Source organism: Chaetodon trifascialis, chromosome 12 (genome assembly GCF_039877785.1).
Source record: "Chaetodon trifascialis isolate fChaTrf1 chromosome 12, fChaTrf1.hap1, whole genome shotgun sequence".
Lineage (NCBI taxonomy): Eukaryota > Metazoa > Chordata > Actinopteri > Chaetodontiformes > Chaetodontidae > Chaetodon > Chaetodon trifascialis.
This window is the reverse complement of record NC_092067.1, coordinates 17,820,534-17,840,428: the sequence shown is the minus strand read 5'-3', so window position 1 is coordinate 17,840,428 and position 19,895 is coordinate 17,820,534. Positions and strand designations below refer to the sequence as shown.

The 19,895-nt window shown below is 40.2% G+C and overlaps 1 protein-coding gene across 1 annotated transcript in view; it reads left to right on the top strand.

Annotated features, from left to right (window-relative positions):
- Positions 1-18,225, top strand: part of cps1 (carbamoyl-phosphate synthase 1, mitochondrial) — a 51,225-nt gene extending 33,000 nt beyond the window's left edge. Inside the window, exons 30-38 of the mRNA XM_070975766.1 lie at positions 1,503-1,610; positions 1,854-1,943; positions 2,246-2,416; positions 8,915-8,989; positions 9,090-9,188; positions 14,974-15,033; positions 15,194-15,306; positions 17,017-17,146; positions 17,266-18,225. Coding sequence (XP_070831867.1) covers positions 1,503-1,610; positions 1,854-1,943; positions 2,246-2,416; positions 8,915-8,989; positions 9,090-9,188; positions 14,974-15,033; positions 15,194-15,306; positions 17,017-17,146; positions 17,266-17,379 — 960 coding nt within the window. The 3' untranslated portion in view covers positions 17,380-18,225. The remainder of the gene's footprint in view (positions 1-1,502; positions 1,611-1,853; positions 1,944-2,245; positions 2,417-8,914; positions 8,990-9,089; positions 9,189-14,973; positions 15,034-15,193; positions 15,307-17,016; positions 17,147-17,265) is intronic.
- Positions 18,226-19,895: the final 1,670 nt, after the last annotated feature.

The following is a 19,895-nucleotide window of genomic DNA, read 5'->3' as shown; positions in this document are numbered from 1 at the left end:
GAAAAGTGAAGATGAGAGCTTTTCAATGTGACCAGTAAACAGATACCAACAGGTGGTCAGAAAAACCGCAGATATTTTTTATTCAAATATTTATGTACTAATTTAATAGATTAATTACGCATTGACAATCAAAACATGTGTGCTACATGACACTAGGTTTATTTTTTCAATCAGAATTTTCCCTTTGGGATGGTCAGCGCAAAGGTATGAAAATCCCATTGTGGATAGGAGCGAGGTGAGCTAACTGTTCTCTTACTGCCAACACTTGGTGAAACTGAGTAAGAAGATGTCGCTCGATCCACAGCGTCACTTGGGTTTATGTTTGCTGGCCACCTGACAAATGATAAATCATTTTAAGAAGAAAATCTAAAAAAGAATTTAAGTCACTCTTCCATTTGAATTTTTAATGACAATTGTTTTTTTGGTGGGAAAACCACATTATTTATCATATACAGTATTAGACACAAATAGCAGCAGGGCATTTTCATGTCTGATGAAGTCGGAGAACTTAGAAATCACCTAAAGAAACAGATGGGGCACATTTAGGGAGGATATCAAAAAGGCAGAATGCAAAATTAGATTTTAAATGACTCCTGAGACACATGGATCGATGTTTCCTGTTCATTAAAGTTTTACATTAAGAGTCACTTTACATTAAGCTGATTTAACTTTGAAAAAGTCTGTATAATTGTTGGCATTTTAAGTTGCAGTAGGCGACAGAGCCACCTAGGTACTTGTCCTGAATGCCCCGTCTGTTTTTCTATTGTTTAGGCTGTGGGAGTCATTTCAAGGGTGTCAGTTTGAACGTGGGCAATCCAGTTGTATGGTAGATTTTCTCTCTCTACTTTCCCTGAATGCAGCCCCTCCATTATCTTCAGTATCACATTAACAAGCTGTCCACTCATTGAATACCAAACAGGCCTCATTATTCCTGGCCAGGCGGTGTGTGTGTGCATGAGTATATGTGTGGGAGAGCGGAAAAGTCAGAGATAATACGTATTAATTACAGGCTCTATCTGAAGAGTGCTAATGAATGTTGTGGTTAGCAGCAGTTTAAATGAGCTAATGATACTGCAGCTCATTTACAGACACACACTCACAGAGTTGCTTGGAGATACAAATCTCCTTTCCTTTGGGTGAAATGTTGGAAGTTATTCTTTTGACACTACACATCGGCATACGTTGTTTCTTGGCTAGTCCATCAGCAAATACAAGCTCTTTGTCTTGAATGGATTTTCAGTTTTTGGCCTGAGTCCTCTCTATGCACAGTGCTGCACTCACTCACACTTGTTGACACTGCATTTTAGTATACTAGTTTGCACTGTGACATGCTGTCGGTATAAACACGTCATGTGTGGAGGCCATCTGCCTCTAAATCTGAAAAGTTATCACCAGAGAACGGACCAAGGCTGCAAAAGTTGAGCTGCCTTGAGTGAGTATTTCTGTTGCTTGCTCTTCTTCTTATCTACATGCAAATATATAATCATTATGTGTCTGTCCAGGTTCTGGTCCATGCCATAACAGAGCATGTGGAAGATGCTGGGGTACACTCGGGAGATGCCACCCTAATGCTCCCAACACAGACTATTAGCCAGGGGGCGCTAGAAAAGGTCAGCTAAATCACACCCAGCATTCACATAATGACTCACACCATATGAATTATACTATAAGATATATACATAATATATGACCCAGTTGATACTCCATTCATATGCTGTGTGCATTTAAATCACAGTTTACATTATGGAAAGATAAAATCTCCATTTGTGTACATAGAGATATCATGGTATGGAACTGTTGATGACAGCCTCATACGTATTGTTGTGTGTGTGCTCTTTTTCCATCGCTCTCAGGTTAAGATTGCAACCCGGAAAATCGCGCAAGCATTTGAAATTTCGGGGCCCTTTAATACTCAGTTTCTGGTTAAAGGCAATGATGTCATGGTAGGTAATATTTCCTCAGGCTATGACTAAATGATAGATCGACATTTTCACACCCGGTTGCATCAAAAGCAATTCACTCGCAAAAATTGTTTGCAGAAACTGGATGGATTTTCTGATCTATGTTGCCTTTAGCTTTGATGTTTCAGCTACAGTGCACACACAGGAAATGTGACCGTAGATAATATTGCAATTTGTATGTTTGTTTGCTGGTAATTTACATATCGGAACTCAGCGTGTTTATCATCTTATTATTTTTGAGTGCTCTTTTGAAATGACAGTAATTGTGTTGTGTACCCTTTTAGGTGATTGAATGTAATCTGCGGGCATCGCGCTCCTTCCCGTTTGTATCCAAAACAATTGGTGTGGACTTCATCAATGTGGCAACCAAAGTGATGGTGGGAGAGCCTTTGGATGAGGCCAGCCTGCCCTCGCTGGAGAAACCCATCATTCCCGTTGACTTTGTTGGCATCAAGGTGAGAAGGGAAACTGCCTGCCTGACTGGCTTTCTTCAAACTTTATTATTTGTTATATATAATGTTGGGCATTTATAGAGTGCAGAGAGAAAATGGATGGATGCATGGATAAATAAATGTATTAAAAGTTGAAATAGTTCCAAGTAAGGGAGATTTGTGGTTTGAACACAAGCATGCTATACAATGGGCTGGCCTTGTGCATGTTTTTCTATTGGGGAAAGCAGGCCATGCAGTATTAAGTACCAGAGATAATAATCATGATGGACTATTGAAACATGTCAAAATGCCCTCTGTAAAAAAGGCCCAAGTGCAGTACAAAATGGGTATGAACAACCAAATTAATCATATTTCTGCTTTTTATTCAGTCTTCATTGTCAAAATTCATCATAGTTTTGGTTCAGCACAGTGTTTTTTTTTTCCACTTCTATGACATGTCAAAGTGGGACAAGCGCAGGTGTAAATAATAAAATGAGAGATGATTCACGGTCCTGGTATTGTGCAGAATGAATCCATCATTCGTATTATTAATAACACCTGTGCTTTTCCTATTGTGCCGTGAAAACGGCCTATTTTCTTTGCCAATTTTCCTAACGAGAAGTTAGAAAAACTATATAATGATAGTGGTTGTGATGCTATAAAGCTGTATAAACCTGTGTAACAACCTAATGGAATGATTCAAAGCTGAATCTGTGCTGTTAGACGGGGCAGAAAGGGTAACGATCATGACCTGATTGATTGACCCGATTGGATCATTTAAACTGTCACAGAATAGGAAGCAAGTAGCCTAAATGGACTCATTGAGTAAGCACTGAGGAAGCAACATTAAAGACACAATCCTTAATCCAAATGAAAACGTGTTCTGAGCCCTAGCCCAGGGATCCCCCCTGACAATACTGACATACTACTGCTAAACCCGTTTACACTGTTGCCCTATTGTCACACCAGACACCCATTTGATCTAACCACTAGTCAGCACATGTGTCACTTTGGTCAGCCCAAGTTACAGCTGGTCACCACGTTCCCCTTTTAAGGGCCTGTTGACTGTGTGTTCAGTCCCTGTGCCCTTGCAGTGAGCCCCAGTGCTTTTTTTGGTCAAAAACTACTCAACAAATGCCCCTTTGGTTGGCCTATGTGACCCCAGGTCAGCCCAAGTTGCTGTGAAAGTATCCAGTCAGCACAAGCGCTGTCTCATTGGCCAGGTGCCTCTGATGAGTACAAGTGTAGCTCTGCTAAAGGCACCAGTCATAGAGATGCCCCCATTTTAGCTCCATTATGCTGTTGCGTCAAACTTTGCAGATGTAGCTTTGATGTCTGTGTGTGTACGTTAAAACATCTGGTTCAGGCTTCACGAAGGGATTTGTTCTGATTCTGTTTAAGATTTTCCAAAAAGGTTGGGATGGGTGTAAAACATAAATACAAACAGAATGCAGTCATTTGCAAATGAACTGTTACAGTCAATGGCAGTAAAACGAGTGCCTGAGCTCATGTAGTAATATCCTTTATAAAATCGCTTGTTTCACAAAGTGGTGAACCTTGCTCCATCCTTGCTTGGTCATGGTCATCGGGTTAACCATCCATTTTTACATCCAACCGATGCTGCTTTACTGCTTATCTTGAGCCTGAGCATGCCTCTATAGTGTTTCCCATAGTCACACAATGTGCAGGGTCCACGGTAATGAATGGGAATATCCTTGGCTCAAATGTTTCCCAGTGCTGCCTAGGCTGTTGCCAGTTTCTGGACAAAAGAAAACGACTCCTGAATGTGAAGAGTAACACTAAATCACACAAAAAACTGTACAAGACAAACATTCTTTGGTGACAGAGGATTTTCAATCAGTGTGTTTTAAAGGATTTTTAAATACCTATTAAGTTGTAAAATACTCTGAACTCATACGGGACTATGTTGTTCTTAAACTAAAGTACATTCAGAATTAAGAGATTTAACTGCCACCAACACAATGGTGGATTTTAAAGGTTTAATAGCTACCTGCTGTGTAAAAGGGACTTTCAATTTTCCTTTCAAGTCCTAATAACCATGTCTCTGAACGTTTTACAGCCCGATGTAATAGGTGTGGTTGGAAAATTAGTTCCTATGTAAAGAACTCTACATGTATGGTCTGTTATTAGGTACTTCAGGTTCTGCTCGTACAGCTTCCATTGGATGAAATAACAAAAACGACAACTACTGCTCCATCCCTCTACCTAGGCATGATGCCGGGGGGGGGGGGGGTGTAGTAGGTGCTTGCTCTTGCCGGCTGGGAGGCTTACTTCTTAGATTGGATGTGAGAGAGTTTATGTGTCGCCAGCTGTTCCAAAGCTATTTTTTCCAAAGTAATTTCTCCCTCTAATTACAACAGAGCTGCTGTAACAATGGCTGTAGTTTGGAGCCAATCACGCAGGTATAATCCCCCACTCTCCCCCACCACCCAAAGTTTTCAATTTCTAGTCTGCATAGTGGTGAAGAATATTAATCAGAGCTCTGAATACTCCAGGCGCCAGGCTTAAAAGACTTTCAGAGTTTACTTGGAGTCTATGATACAGACTTCATACCCCCTGACTAATATGGGCCTTGCTGGAAACCCTGACAGAATACATGACGATTGTTTAATGAAATAGTGCGACTGTAGTTAATTTCTTCCTGTTTAACACATTACTGCTGCCTCAACATCAAGCCCCCTCTGTAAACACACTGTGATGTCTGAAACCATTATCCAGCCTTAGTAGCCTGAAGTGTGTGCCATCAAAATGCACTCTATCTAAGCCTTCATCCTCAATGTCCTCATATCATCACAAGGCACAAGTCATTGCCATCCAGAGAGACCATCTTCATTTATCTGTCTCATTCCCTCTCAACCTCACTCTGTTGCTTGCGCTGTCTCTTTTCTCTCTCCAACAGTCCCTCGTTTGAAGCCACATTGTTTTCTTTTCACTAACAAGTCCCCTTTGTGTAATTTCTGTCTCTATATACAAACTCATAGGAACAATAACACAGTTGTATTTATGATGCTGAGAGGAAGAGGGGCACGAAAATAACATCTGAGGAGGAGGAAGTGGGTTTGGTGGTTTGGTGTCAGTCCCCAGTGCACACTTATTGGCTGAAGAAAAATAACTTCCAACATTGAATGTTTTGTCCCCTTGACCATGGCATGCAGGACATTATGGTAGGACACTTTCTTGTGAGCCTGGTGACTGAGGAAAATGCTAAAAACATCACACTGGCCATTACATCTCAAAAGCTGCAGTATGAGGTCATGTTAATACCAACTAAGTGCTGTCTGAACAGAAACACATTGGCACAGAAATATCTGCTATTTAATGTGTTGGTGACATAATATAGTGGTTAATGCATATGTCCACCTCTTCAAATATAATGCCTTCTAGTGTGCTTGCTGATCAATGTGCACTATTATCATATCTCACCTCTCAGTGCTGTGTTGTCACATATTCCTTTGATGCATTGAAAAAAATTTGCTCACTGAGATGTGTGCTTTGACTGTTGGTGGCAATCTATTATACAGCTGTAGAAGTTTGCTATAATGCTCCTCTTCTCCGTAGAGAAAAATGGGAGTCATTTGACAGAATCCACCCAATTCCATCTTTAAGTCACTACATATCGAACTTTATTGCTTCAAATCACTTTTTGAAGTTTACTTGTATTGGTTAAAGTTTTATCCTTTTTGTCAGACTTTAGACCAGCTACTGTACAGTGGGGATGTTAATGGTGATATCACCCACTCTGGCTGCTGATCTGGTTTTCTGAACGGGAAAAGAAAGCAGTAGTACTGCTACTACTCTCCAATGCTACTAATACGAGCACCAGTACTGCTTCTTTGACAGTTGTACCTGCACAGTATACTCCATCTGCCAACCAGAATAATCACAGCCGAAACTTCCAAAGCAACAACACTGAACCCTAGCATTAATTATCTGCACTAATTATGCTAATGCACCAGTCCCAGTACCCTAGCACCCACTCGCAACATCTTAACAATGCCAAAAGACGCCACTTGAAGCACACTAGCAACGACCTAGTAACATAGCAAAATATCCTATAGAAAGCTACTGATATCCAGGAATAACAACCAAAAAGACAAGTAACCACCTGGCATTGATCATCTAGAAAATTAACCTAGTAATCACTTACCAAAGTCTTTTCATGACCTATGAAAGCCCAAGCGAACCCCTAGTAGTGCCCTACAATGCCAACCATGTAGCTCTCCTTAGTACACCCATTCCAGTAAATTTTCAGAAAACAATCAGTCCTAAATCGTTTGTTACAGTGTTGAAATAGCCATCATTTGCAACATCAGTAAAAAATGTGGGAACTGTCATTCAAAAATCTGTAAGCACATATATGGCTGTTAGTTTCCAATCAGCTGCACGCATTTACACAGGTGCCACTTTCCCCTCCAACAAGATGACATTAGCAACAACGTTATGTGGAAATGTCTTACTTTATTCCTTTCCGTCTCCACTGAAGCTCAGCTGGTGCACCGAGATAACATTGTTCATGTTGTGGAGCTTCACAATTCTACTGTCTCTTGGGAGTGGGCGGTTGGTGTGGGACAGGGAGATGGGGAAGGAGTGCTTGTGTGTGTCGGTAGGATGTTGTAGTTACAGAGCCTTGGTTATTGTGACATTCGCATACAGTCTGTCCCGGAGACGAATCATTGCAATTGGAGGGCATAACATTATGAATGAGACCACTGAGGTTTTCCTTATTTGCTTCATGAAGGCTTGTGTGTGGTTTAAATCTCCACTGGTGTAAGTGATACCATTTTTCTAGCTTGTTGGTGGTTAAACTTCCACTACCGAGCTTCATAGTTTTAACTGGCTGCTGCAGATTTGGTTCTGCATTTAGTATGGGGATCCCCTCTCTTACATACAGTTCCACTGTTCTGGATTTACAGAGACCCACAAGCAAATGCTTTTGTCTTACTGTCTTTATGTATTTCACCAAAATCACCACCTAGTTTCTTGTCTCTCTTTTAATGCACATTTAAAAGTTTCCCCTCTCTCTATATGTATTCCTCTCCCTCTATTTCATTTTCTTTCTTGGTTACATTCTGCCATTTTATCTCTGCATACTTCTCTGTCTTTCTCTGACTCTTTGAACAAAGCCATGATAAGCGATGCTGGTTCCCCGTCTGCATTCCCTTCTCTCCGTCCCTCCTTACATTAGTATGCGAACATTACATTCAGCTGATTAGATAGCCCGCTTCAAGGATGAATCCCCCCCTAGTGGCCCTCGCCTCTTTGAGTGTGTGCGCGCACATGAACCACACAATGCCACACCACCACCGCTCTTTCCCTCTCTTCAAGGTAATGGGGATTGTCTGCTTTTAAATGGAGAAATAAGAACAGCTTTCCACATGGCGCCCAACTATTCTTAATTCTTCTGTAATACAATAACAAGAAGCTATTGTCTTCTGTTCTTGGTCTGGCACTTTCCTTTCAATCATTCTCTCCTCTGCATCTCTATTTTTATGATTTTGTCCAATCCTTTCCCTCTCTTTTGATTTTATTCTCTTCCCCTTTTCCCTTCCTTTCATCTTCTTTTGGTTAGTTTATTTCTCCATTCTTTACATTTAATTCTTTGTTCCTTACTTTTTCCCTTCTTCTCTCTGGAGTCTTTTAATTCATTCTCTCTACTTGTCATTTGATTCTTTCTCCTCCCTATCTCAACTTCTTTTGTTTTCTCTCCTCTTCTGGCTCACCCTGCCATCGCCCTTCCGCTCAGGCCACCAACCTTCTCCTCCTTGTGACGATGACGCATCTGACAGGCTGTGCGACTGGTGGCCCCCAGTTTGAGAAGCCTCCTTTCTTTACAGATTTCCATGTTTTCAGTATTTCTGCACCAGTAGCAGTAGCACTAATCTCCTTAACTTTCTATGCATACCATAACTCTCCCTCTTTTCTCTGATGTGCCCTTCAAGTTTCATAGTTGAGGCAGAAATGGTGGTTTGGAAGAGGCAAAATGAAATGATGACTAGTATGGGGAAGAACCCACTTTTAGTGTTATTTGGTATAAGCCATTATTCATCATTACACATACACATTTCATAAGCATATGAGGCCACTGGCTTGCATCACCTGCTTTTTAAGGGAATGCAAACTTTGTGTCACCTCTAGGTGGCAGCAGAGTTATAAAATCCCTGATATGATTCCAATGGAGTGAAGCCATTTATGTGGGAAATGATTTTCTATTGACTGCCACTGTCTTTGCAGTGTTTATTAGTTTATAATATCTTCACAGTTGTTGTTTTTTTTCATTAAGAGGAATTTGTAGTTAAATGGTTGTAGTTCATGTTTAACTCTCATGAGCGTTGCCTTTTTGGTAAACTGATCCAACTGATCAAGTGACCTGCAGTAACAACTGGTCACAGCTAAAGGACGAGATGTACTTTCAACTGCTGTTCATTGCATCACATGCAGTGATGTCCTTCTACATCAAAAGCGTGCCAAAACAAATCCCTTCCTCTCCTCTTCTTTCACCAGGCACCCATGTTCTCCTGGCCACGGCTGAGGGATGCAGATCCTGTCCTTCGCTGTGAGATGGCCTCCACAGGAGAAGTAAGCCCCGCAAAGGCACACAAGCCAAGTTTTGTGTTAATACTTGTATAATGTCAGTGTTAACAGTTAGTCATGTGTCTGCTTGTGTGTTTTATTGCAGGTAGCTTGTTTTGGACCAAACATTTATTCAGCCTTCCTGAAGGCTATGCTCTCCACAGGCTTTAAGCTACCGCAGAAGGGCATCCTGATTGGGATTCAGGTAAGACTACAGCCATCTGGAAGTCCACTTGCCTCCTGTTTGTGTTTCCTTTTGGTGCCTCCTGCCCACAAGACAACAAATGCGAGGTGCCTTCTGAACAGATGGCCTAAATCTTTTAGGCTATCGGCTTCTTACAATGCCAGTCTGGCACTCCTCAGTTTGCTTCGCACTGAATCACACCTTGATTCATGCAACACTTAACAACTCTTACGTAATTTAAAGAAAATGGCACTCGAATGACCTTCTGTGAATGACCCAGCAAATCTGGTCATGTCATGTCAGATGACTGGATAAGATGAGTAAACCTGATGTTATAACAACAACAACTATCCACACAAGCAATAATCTCCATTATAGATCTCCCTCTGTGAAGAGGAACATCTCACAAAAAAATGACTAGTTTAATACAAGACTGTTTTCATCATCCTCACCAACCAAGTCCTCTGTCAAAAGAAGTCTTGAATCACCATTGTTGGATAGACCTGCGGCAAAAAACATTTCCCTTTTCCAGCTGCAGAAAAGACTCAAATGTAAGCATGAGCACTGTACTTTTTAATGACACCACATTACGTGAGTTTTGGTAATTAAGTCTTGCTGCCACCCTGGGTTGCTATACTGCAAGTTTGACTAATGCAGCTCTAACACAGCACTCACAACACTAGCTGTGTAATTGGTGCTCTTGGGGAACAGGTCCACTTCAAGGCAAGTACCTGGGGTCACATGCTCACCGTAACGTGGCTGACAAGCAGAAACACTTTAGGCTGACAGGTGCAGAACAAACAGCTACACAGATGTGATTTACTTCCAATTTGGGAAATATTGTGGCAAGGAGGATTAAAACCTTTTTTATTTCATTTATTTTATCTTGGTGAATAGGACTGTGGGCTCTAGCTCGAGGGCAGCAAATTTCACAGTTTCATACAGGTGGCATTGACATGTGTTAGTGTCGGGACTCCCTTGTACTATACTGTTGCCATACTGTAAGGCAGTGTTTCACATTATTGTGCTGACAATATACAAATTTTACTAATATGTTACTGCCCCTACATTCAAACAAGCAAAACATAGAAAACTATTTTTTCCATTTCTGCACTTTCTTTTGGTGTGGTTGTACTATATTGGAAATGTGTCGTATATCATTACACATTAACACCGTCCGTCTGTCAGGGTTGTCACGGTTTCCATCTCTCTGTGTTTCAGTTGAGCGTTTGCTAAATACCTCAGCTGGTTGGTTGTCCATTCATGGCAAAGCAACCATTTCCAGGCTTGTCGGTCAAACTTTGGAGGCAAACAGCAAATGTTAGCTTACCATCCACAGATTGGGGGTTTCAGTACAGATTACAAAATTAACATTCAGGACTTTCATTTTCAGACGAATCAGCTGGAAATACTAAAAGGTCAGTTTAATAAATTAGCTTGGCATGTCAAAAGCTAATTGTTAGCCACAGCTGATGTTTATTTAGTTTACAGTTGATTTATATGTATTGGTGCATGTTTCTGATAGTATAATTTGCAGATAAGACAAAATGTTTAAGAACATTAAAGCTGCTCTTATCCCTATTATGTACATTAACAAATGGATTCGACGACAGCAATGTGTGATGTGAAAGGCGGCACACATAATGACAAACTCAGAATTATCACCTGACTTAACATTTTCGACTCATTCAGCTAATTGTTTTGGTTTTCCAGCCCACAACTTTACTGCTTTGGTACAGTCTCACCACTCTAGAAATCTAACCCCAAATGAATGCTAACGTTGAAAATAAGATGCTGTTGGCTAATGAGCTAATAGTCTTGTGCTCATTGGTGACTGGATCCTTTATTGATGATTGAAAGACGATTTTAAGTAACTCTATAATCTGCACCCAACTGTGTATTTGGCGATGTTTCCGGTAGAGTGGCATGTCTGCCTGCTAAGCCCTGTTCATCAGCGTAAGTGATGAGTGAATTTTAAATCCTTAATTGCAAACCAGTTTGCCATCCCTTTTCCATGTGTGTAATAACCCCACATTCTCCATATGCCTGCTTACCGAAACTTTGCTCTGCAGGTCATAAGGGTGATTAATGTTATGGACTGCGATATTAAACTTAAGATAATCATGTTCAATGGAACACAATGCTTTGTTATTGTCGCACCAAGTAGCACAGACTTTTAAAAAGGAGCCATTGGTAGAATAGAAGACATATTGCCATTATATTTAAAAGTTTAAATATTCTGAATGAAATGTTCACACTCTTCTATAAATGGCATATAGCTTGCAGATAGGCTGTGTAAACCCATAATATCCTCAAATACACAATATTTTGTGTCTGACACTAAGACTATTTTATCCATGTTGGCATTTCACTGGTGTGCTGTGACTTAACTCCCCCCACTTCCTCCTACTCCCACCACGCCCTGGTGTTTGGCTCATAATTGGACGATATGAGAATAGAAGCAGTTGCCCAACCCTATGAGTTATATGTTAGTGTTATAATTAGGAATCAGTGTTGTGTTTTCAGCTTGTTTCTGCTGCCCTGTCATGCCCCAGCCCCCAACTGGCCAAAACAACCAAATAATGCAGTTTGTAGTGCAGCATACTTTGGTTACTTTGTGTCATTCGACGGGATTTAATTTACGCTTGTAGCTCAAACTTGATGCTTCACATAGACAGAAAATGAAGAAAAGGACAGTCGATGCAATGTGACACCACAGTGAGTGAATGTAGTAAAACTGCTGTTTTTATTTAATACACATTTTGAAGAGTTCACGCGCCTCGACCCAAAATGACTAGTGTCAAGACACAACCCTGCTGTCTCTTGACAGTTTACATAGAAAGCAATAGATGCAGGTGCTTTGATGCACATCCGTAATGTCTTATGTGCTCACAGCAAAACTGATATGACTATGGAGAAAACCACATAGTGTGTACTTCATGGTATTAGTATACTAAGACATACAGTCTCATTAGTTGTTACTGTCTCCAGATCTGCTGTCGTCTACAGTCTCTCTCTCCACTGTCGTTTAAATTAGCTGCACCTATTTTGTCCCAATGCCCAGACTGTGTGTCAAAACTGAAAACCAAATTAGAAACTCATGTGTCATATCAGACTTATTATGGTACTCTGCAGAATATACAAAAGATATCAAACCATATCACAATGATTTTGGGTTAGACTGCAGTAATTTTAGCAAGCATATTGTTTACTAAGCTGAAGGGCACCCAGTTCGAGCATAATCAGTTGCAAATTAACTGCAAAAACTCACAAAGGAGCTTTCAGCACTTTCAGTATGTTTGGTGGAATCCATAAGTAGGTCATTTTAATGTCTAACAACATAAATAGTTTTTATTCCATTAAATCCTGTGTTGTGTATGTGACAAATATTATTTCAAATATTATGACAATATTTGAAATTAAGGCCTTAAACCCGTCACAAATCCAAATCAACAGGGAAACTGGATTTGTGGGACCTCGCTTCTTTTCAAGCATGTTTTTCCCTAGATTCTTAATTAACAAGGCATACCTTATTGTTTAATTCTAGCAATACAAAAGAGACCTTGCTATTATCTGTACAAATTAGGCCGTTTTTCAAGGTTTTCAACCAGAACTTAGCTTAATCCTGAACCATGTTAGCTACAGTATCTGTACACGTAATTCAGATTTCTTTACTTTTTTTTCCAAGTTTTATTTATATATGCTTAATATAAAGTAAATTTATAACTCACAAGGTACTGCAATGACAAGAAAAAGAATAAATCAAATTTGACAGATGCAGGGTGAATACCTTTAACATAAATACATATGCCATCACAAACAACAAGCGAGGCTCTTGTATTATTTAATAAGTCCTCACCTGGGGACACCAGTTGGGACCCCCTTGTACTTGCTGTTTTTGTTGGTCATATTTCTTCTGTTGACGTGATAATAAAGCCACAAAATGTCCGAAAAATCTTTAAAAATAATCATCAGTACACACGAAAGAAAAAGGAAAACTGAAAATAAAATGAAATCATAGATCATTTGAAACGTGGAATGAACACAACCCTTACACAAAGCACTGTAATGCTGAAGTGGCTTCAGGGCCAATCTCCAAAGACCTTGGGTGGCCAAATAAAAGCCTGCTTTCTTTGGCTCGATCAACCACACACTCTCTACACACACATTTAAGATGCAATTCTATCTGTCGACCAAAAAAAAGAAACAAAAAAAAAAACCCACACCCTGTCGTCTAGTCTCACTGGTGTAAACTGCCAAGTTTTCAGAATGCTGCAGATTGGCAGTTGGACGTTTTTCCTCATGTTGTCACATGTCTTTGATCTAAAGTGGCCTTTAGTTAAGAGGGCAAAATCGGAAAAACATTTTACTCTCACAAGCCCACGACTAGAGTTGAACAATACAGTCGCCTGACAGTTTGGCACAATACAGGGTTCACAGTTTGATGCACAGTGTTGGAAAACCAAACAATGACTGTGGAAGATTCCTTATTTATTTCTCCTCATACCCAAAACACACTGGTGGGCTACAACACGTATCAAAACTTCAACAACTCGGCATCTAGTTGCAGTGGGTAGGCATGCCGGGCCACTACAGAATATGCCTCAGTTTTCTTTTTCAACATCAATGTTGTCAACAGACTGACCATAGACTGGCACATCTGTCACCAACACAGAACTAAATGAAGAATGAAATGCACCGACATAACAATGGCAACCTTTAAATGAATGGGAAATACACAAACTTGATTTCACCAACGTTCTCCAAAAACCACAGTTGTTACCAAAGCCAGATTTTTGAAATACAGCTGAACAGCAGCATTTGCCATTCAGCTATATGATACATGAAGTGATAAAGCAGTATTTAGAGTCATGAATGGATTCAGTCAATAGAGAGGCGCAGGGGGATGTGAACATTATGGATCTACACAAGACGGCTAGACGTATCTAGCCAAGGACGTATCTTTCTTCTTCCTCTTTTTCTTTACTTTAGTGACATTGAGACTTTCACCCGAGCTTCAATGATTGAGCAGGAAGGAGAGGACTTTGAGTAAAGGAAAAAGAAAATTACAACTGGAGTTCCTGCTAAGCTTGGAAATTATTCAGCCTGAGCTGTAACATGCAGTCACTGTTTGTTGTCACACCGAACACACGAACTGTCAGAGAACTCCAACACTCCATGGTTAAAAAAGCAGCTCCATAGCACTCCACATCACTCACACTCTGTTTGGAAACCTATTGGTAAGATTCACTCGATATGTGTACTGCAGTCCATCTTTTACTCCACAGTGCCATCACATTTCAGACAACAGAATGCAACAACTATGATATAGCAAAAGGTGAAGGGGTCTAAATATTTCCTGAAACCACCGGTTCAGCACTTGTCCCTGTGAGCTGCACCATACACAGGATAGTAAGGCCAAATTAAGAGCAACCCTTTCTCAAATATTATGTGCCTGTTGTCTGTTTAAGGATCGTTTCTGATTTAGTGCTTCTAGTAATCCAGTTTGGGAGCAAATTAACAAAAACCAGGGATTATGTTTACATTGTTAGTAAGTTGTTTTAGAATTGCAGGTGCAGTATTTTCTCCAAAGTTTGTCTTATTCTGTACTAATAACCTAACAGTTAGACATCTTTGGTCTTGATTACCATCATGCTAAAGGCACCATCATTGCACAGTATGACTACTGATTTGAAAAGGGGAGATTTAAAGTAAATTTTCAAAGATGACCTGTGCAAAAGTTGTCTTTTCTCTGTATTTCTAATGCTGCATTTTGTTTCCTTCTGCTCCCCTCCCATCATGCCAGCATTCGTTCCGACCCAATTTCCTGGCTACAGCCCACCAGCTGAAAGAGGAGGGATTCAAGGTGAGGATTGAAAGATTGTATGTTTCAAACACTACAGACCAGACTCCTCATTGAAATTCAGATATTTTCCTCTATGACTCTTAACGCAGGTTCCTGATTCTTATGCTTGTACCCTCATTAAAAAAGACGCACCCCAACATTGTTTATCTCTGTCTTCTAGCTCTATGCCACTGAAGCCACTTCTGCCTGGCTGTGTGCCAATGATGTGCCTGCCACTCCAGTTGCCTGGCCTTCTGAGAAGGGAGGAGACACCAGTTTGCCCAGTATTAAGAGGTTGGGAAATCATCCATTTATTTTGAACACTACATGGATGTTTTAATTCTTTTGACACGTTCACAAACATAAAAACAAAGCCAGCTAAAGTGAAATTCTGAGACAAAGCTCTGAGACTTGCTTATAGTTTCCCGAGGCAAGGCTTAACTTATACATAAATTGTGATTCATTAGATTCAAAATTGGGATATCTAATCTAATATCTAATCAGATACTGCCTTAAGATCTAAGGGCATAGCCCCTTCATTATCTCTGTAATATGCTGACAAGATCAAAGAATATGTAGCAGACTTAGAAGTCCAGAGTCATTGCATTAGCCAGAAATAGGGCTCAAATAGGGAGGATGAGGAAAGTCTTACGTCAGAGCAGTGCCAAGTTAAGTTTGGGGAAATCAAAAAAGCAGCTGAAGCATCATGGTTTTCATTTGGCCCGGTCCAAAAAGTAAAGGAAAAATAAAACTGATATATTTTTAACATTCAAAAAAAAAAAAAACCTTTAATTGCCAATGCACTTGAAGTGAAGCTGACTGCATTTCTTCCAGTTATTGCTGGAATGAAGCATAAGTTTTACACCATTCACTTTCAGTTGTCAAATGTACAGCCTTTTTCAAACATTCCAGCAACGTAGAATAATTGTAGCAGGTTGAGTGTGACTGCAATTTTGAGGTAATGATTCCACAAACAAGTCATGATCATGCTACAATAAAGCCATCTGGACCATATGTCTGGAAATGAGCTGGTGAAGAGGAGGATGTAAAAGGAATTTAATAGGCCCAGACCAGAATAACACACACACACACACACACACAAGGTTAGCTGGCATCAGCTGTGCAAGGTGGCATAGAGGCCAATTCTTTATAGAGAAGAACATGACCTTTGTTGTCAATGTTGTCTGTCCTCCATTTTTTGTATTAGAATTCAGGCCTAATTCGAGGCTGTCTGTCAAAGGCCTTCAGATGAAAGCAGTAATACACAAGTCAGGGTTTTGCTCTGTGTGTGTATGTGTGTGAGTGCGAGAGTGTGTTAGAGACTGTGGGTGAGATATAGAGGGGGTAAACAAAATTAATTCAAACACTGCTAAAATAGTGGGTAATATCAGGTTTCTAGCCCTTTTTGCTAAATTATTTTACAACTTTTTGTGACATGAAAAAATCTTCCAAGCAAGGAAACTTAACAAACTAAACTTTCAATTTTTCTAGGAATTAGATTTCTTTGAATATTTTAAATGGCAGTTGTGTGTGCAACCTGTACAACGCCGCTCAGCTTTATTTGGCACGTGATTACAGAGGCCTATAAACAAAGTTACAGCAGAGCCCTAATGTTGACTAATTGTTGTTGTTGACAAGTTCATAGAGGGGATCAGTAAGAGCCATTGGAGACATAAATGTATTGACTGTCGAACCAAATCAAAGCAGCTAAATCCTGCAGAATCGCACAAACATGGCCCACATGAGTTCACAAACTCAAATGATGCCTGATGCCAAAAAACACCTGGTCCAGCTGGCACAAATTCACAACTCCAGTGAACGTACTCAATGAGTGTTCTCACACAACGGTGGAGGTAACTAATATCACATATAATATATAAAAGTACAAACAACTCTATCCAATCACATGAAGTAGTTTGATTCAACTGTATTATATTACAGTACATAGGGCGCTTTAAGTAATTTAGATTTATTGCTTTGATTGTGTTATCTCTGTTGTTATAGACTGATCAGTGAGGGTCACATTGACCTGGTGGTCAACTTGCCCAATAACAACACCCGCCACCTGAAGGACAACTTCAGCATCCGCAGAATGGCTGTCGACCACGGTGTTCCCCTCATCACCAATTACCAGGTCAGTAAATGTCATGTTACCAGTGACTCCTGAAAAGTGGTGATATGCTAAATTAATATTCACATACTGTGTCTGTCACTTGTTGGACTTAGGCTTATTGTTTTTTTCCTGTGTTTTAGGTGGTAAAGTTGTTCGCAGAGGCTATTCGCTATGCAGGTGAGCTCGACACAACCAGCCTCTTCCACTACCGGCAGAAAGATGGCCAACAAAGAGTGGCTAGCCAGCAGAGCTAAAGTTCCCTTCCTTTTGTAAAACAGCAGTATGAAGTGGGAGCAAATTTTCATTTTTTTTTAAATTCCTTGTTTCTTTGTGTAAGCACAATAATTCATTATAAACCATTCACAAACAACTTCTGGGTTGAAAGGTTGTTAAAAATGTATCTTTCCCAGAAGGTCAGAGGTTAAATAGAGGGTCTATTTGACCTCTGATACCACAGGAAACCACCTGAACAAAACAAAGAATTATATTTGGAGGATTAACACCAGCCAAAGAACTGTTTCACTACCTGGCAGTCCAAAAGTTGTTCTTTATTGATGGCCTATGAAGTGAGCTATAAAGCACTGACATCCCTCACAGGCTGCTGGTTTTAGTGTTTTGTTTTTTTTTGTCTCAGTGGTTAATTTTCTTTTTTAAATTTGGGGGGCCTCTGTGAATGAGATGCAATTTAACTTTTCAGGGCTCCTATAATACCAATGTTTGGCCAAATGCTTTTTTTTTTATTGATATGGTCTAATTCATACATTAAAATGCTGAAAACTCTATAGTAAACACGTATAAGGTCTACATTTCTCTGATGAGGAGGAACTTTTATTTTTCAAGAGTTCCAGCCTGTAGCCCCGGCTTTGACATTTGAGGTTGATGAAAACTGACCTGTTTATATATTTGGATTTATGTGTGTGTATATACTGTATGTTTCAAACAGTCTGCGTTTGAAGCTGTTTTGAATTTTAAAACATCAGTGCAGTTAAGTGCATTTAACTATACTCTGTATAGCAATAATCCCCCATGCTTACATTTTGTTGTTCATGTTTGTGTTATGTAAGAATCCACTAAAACACAATGAAGTTTTCTCTAACGTGATATCTGCTCTGTGTGTGTGTGTGTGTGTTGTGTTTGAACTGGACATGCATTAAAATCAGGGTGCTTTCTTCTCCCACAGCAGAGCCTCTACTCTAAACAGCCCATTCACACAGATGTGTAGTGTTACCCACCAAATTAAACAAGTTTGGTCCAAAAGGTTATTGAGAAACTCTGACTCTGAAACGGTGCATTGCACTGACTGTTGTGTAGTTGTACTGGTAACATTATGCATTTACAAAAACAGAGCACAATCTACTGAAACTGCTGAATGTGACAGAAATATGGAATATGGAGTAACCTTAACATGTGCTTTTCCTCCGCTTAGCTTCCTTTCAGTGGGGCCTCTAGGTGTAGATACATGAAAGTGCATAAATTATGACTCAAAGGGTTAAGTCCCCACCTCAAAAGAAAGTGCAGATGTCTGTGGTGCAGCTGTCTTTAAGCTAAACCTGTCAAGAATGCTACAGGTCTCAATACTCCAATTAGTCTTATCTTGATAAATATACAGTGGCCTGAGAGCCCAAAGGACTGCAGCTTAAGAGAGGAACACATGCAAATACACAAACCACAAGCAAATTCCAAAAACATCTTAACCAATTTGACAACACATGTACAGCACTTAGAAAAAAATGCTCCAAATAGAGAAAACACAACCAGAAATATGGCAAGTAGCACAGATGCATATTAAAGGGAACGTTCACTTCAAAATCTGTGCGCGAGTTGCAGTGTTCTGCAGATATCAGTTCCTTCTGCTCAGTGATACTGTCCCTTTAAAACCAATGGTACACTGGAGAATGACCATGCCATTGGGGTTACTCATAGTAAAATGCTAAACAAAGGAATGAACTACAAATTTATTCTGAACGACTGATCTAGCATTGCTATTATAAGTTATTTTGTTCCCCTGCTGGCATAACTGCTTAAGGTTCCATTTACAGACTCTCCAAAGACCACTAGTATTGATCTGCCTGCAAACCCTTGGCAACCATCCTCCAGCTATTTGACCCGATTTTACCAGCCTCACTCCTCCATCTCAGCTTCTGCAGGTTAACATTTTTCTTTGATTAAGCAACATCTACTGCATCTGCCTATAGCACAGTAAGATCCACAAATAGTACATCTCACTATCCACAGAATAAAACCCAAAAATCTAAAAGGCAAGAGGGGGCAGCTCCTATCTGCACAGCAAATGTGGTCTCACTTTTGCTATTCCATACTCAGCTCAGCGGTAGTGACGTAACACCTAATACAGGAGCCCAAGGGATTGTTCTATTATTCAGAAACGGGGATATCTAAACCACTGTGTTGGAGCTTGCTTTTGATCGGGTCATGATTGATGTTTGAAAGAGCCAACTGCTACGTTCTGTCAGTGCAGATGCGAGTGGAGTCAAAACCATGAGGGGCTTCATAAAGTTACACACACACACACACACACACACACACACACACACACACACACACACACACACACACACACACACACACACACTACTGTAGTTGTCTTTTTTGAATGCACAAGCACATCTACTGTAATAAATCTCAAAGGTTGCCAATATGACATTTATTGTGGGAGGGAGGACCCCATGTGACAAAGCAAACCTCCACTTCGTCATCCACCTCAGAACAGCATAAACTACCATATTAAGTAGCACAAAGATATACACGTGGG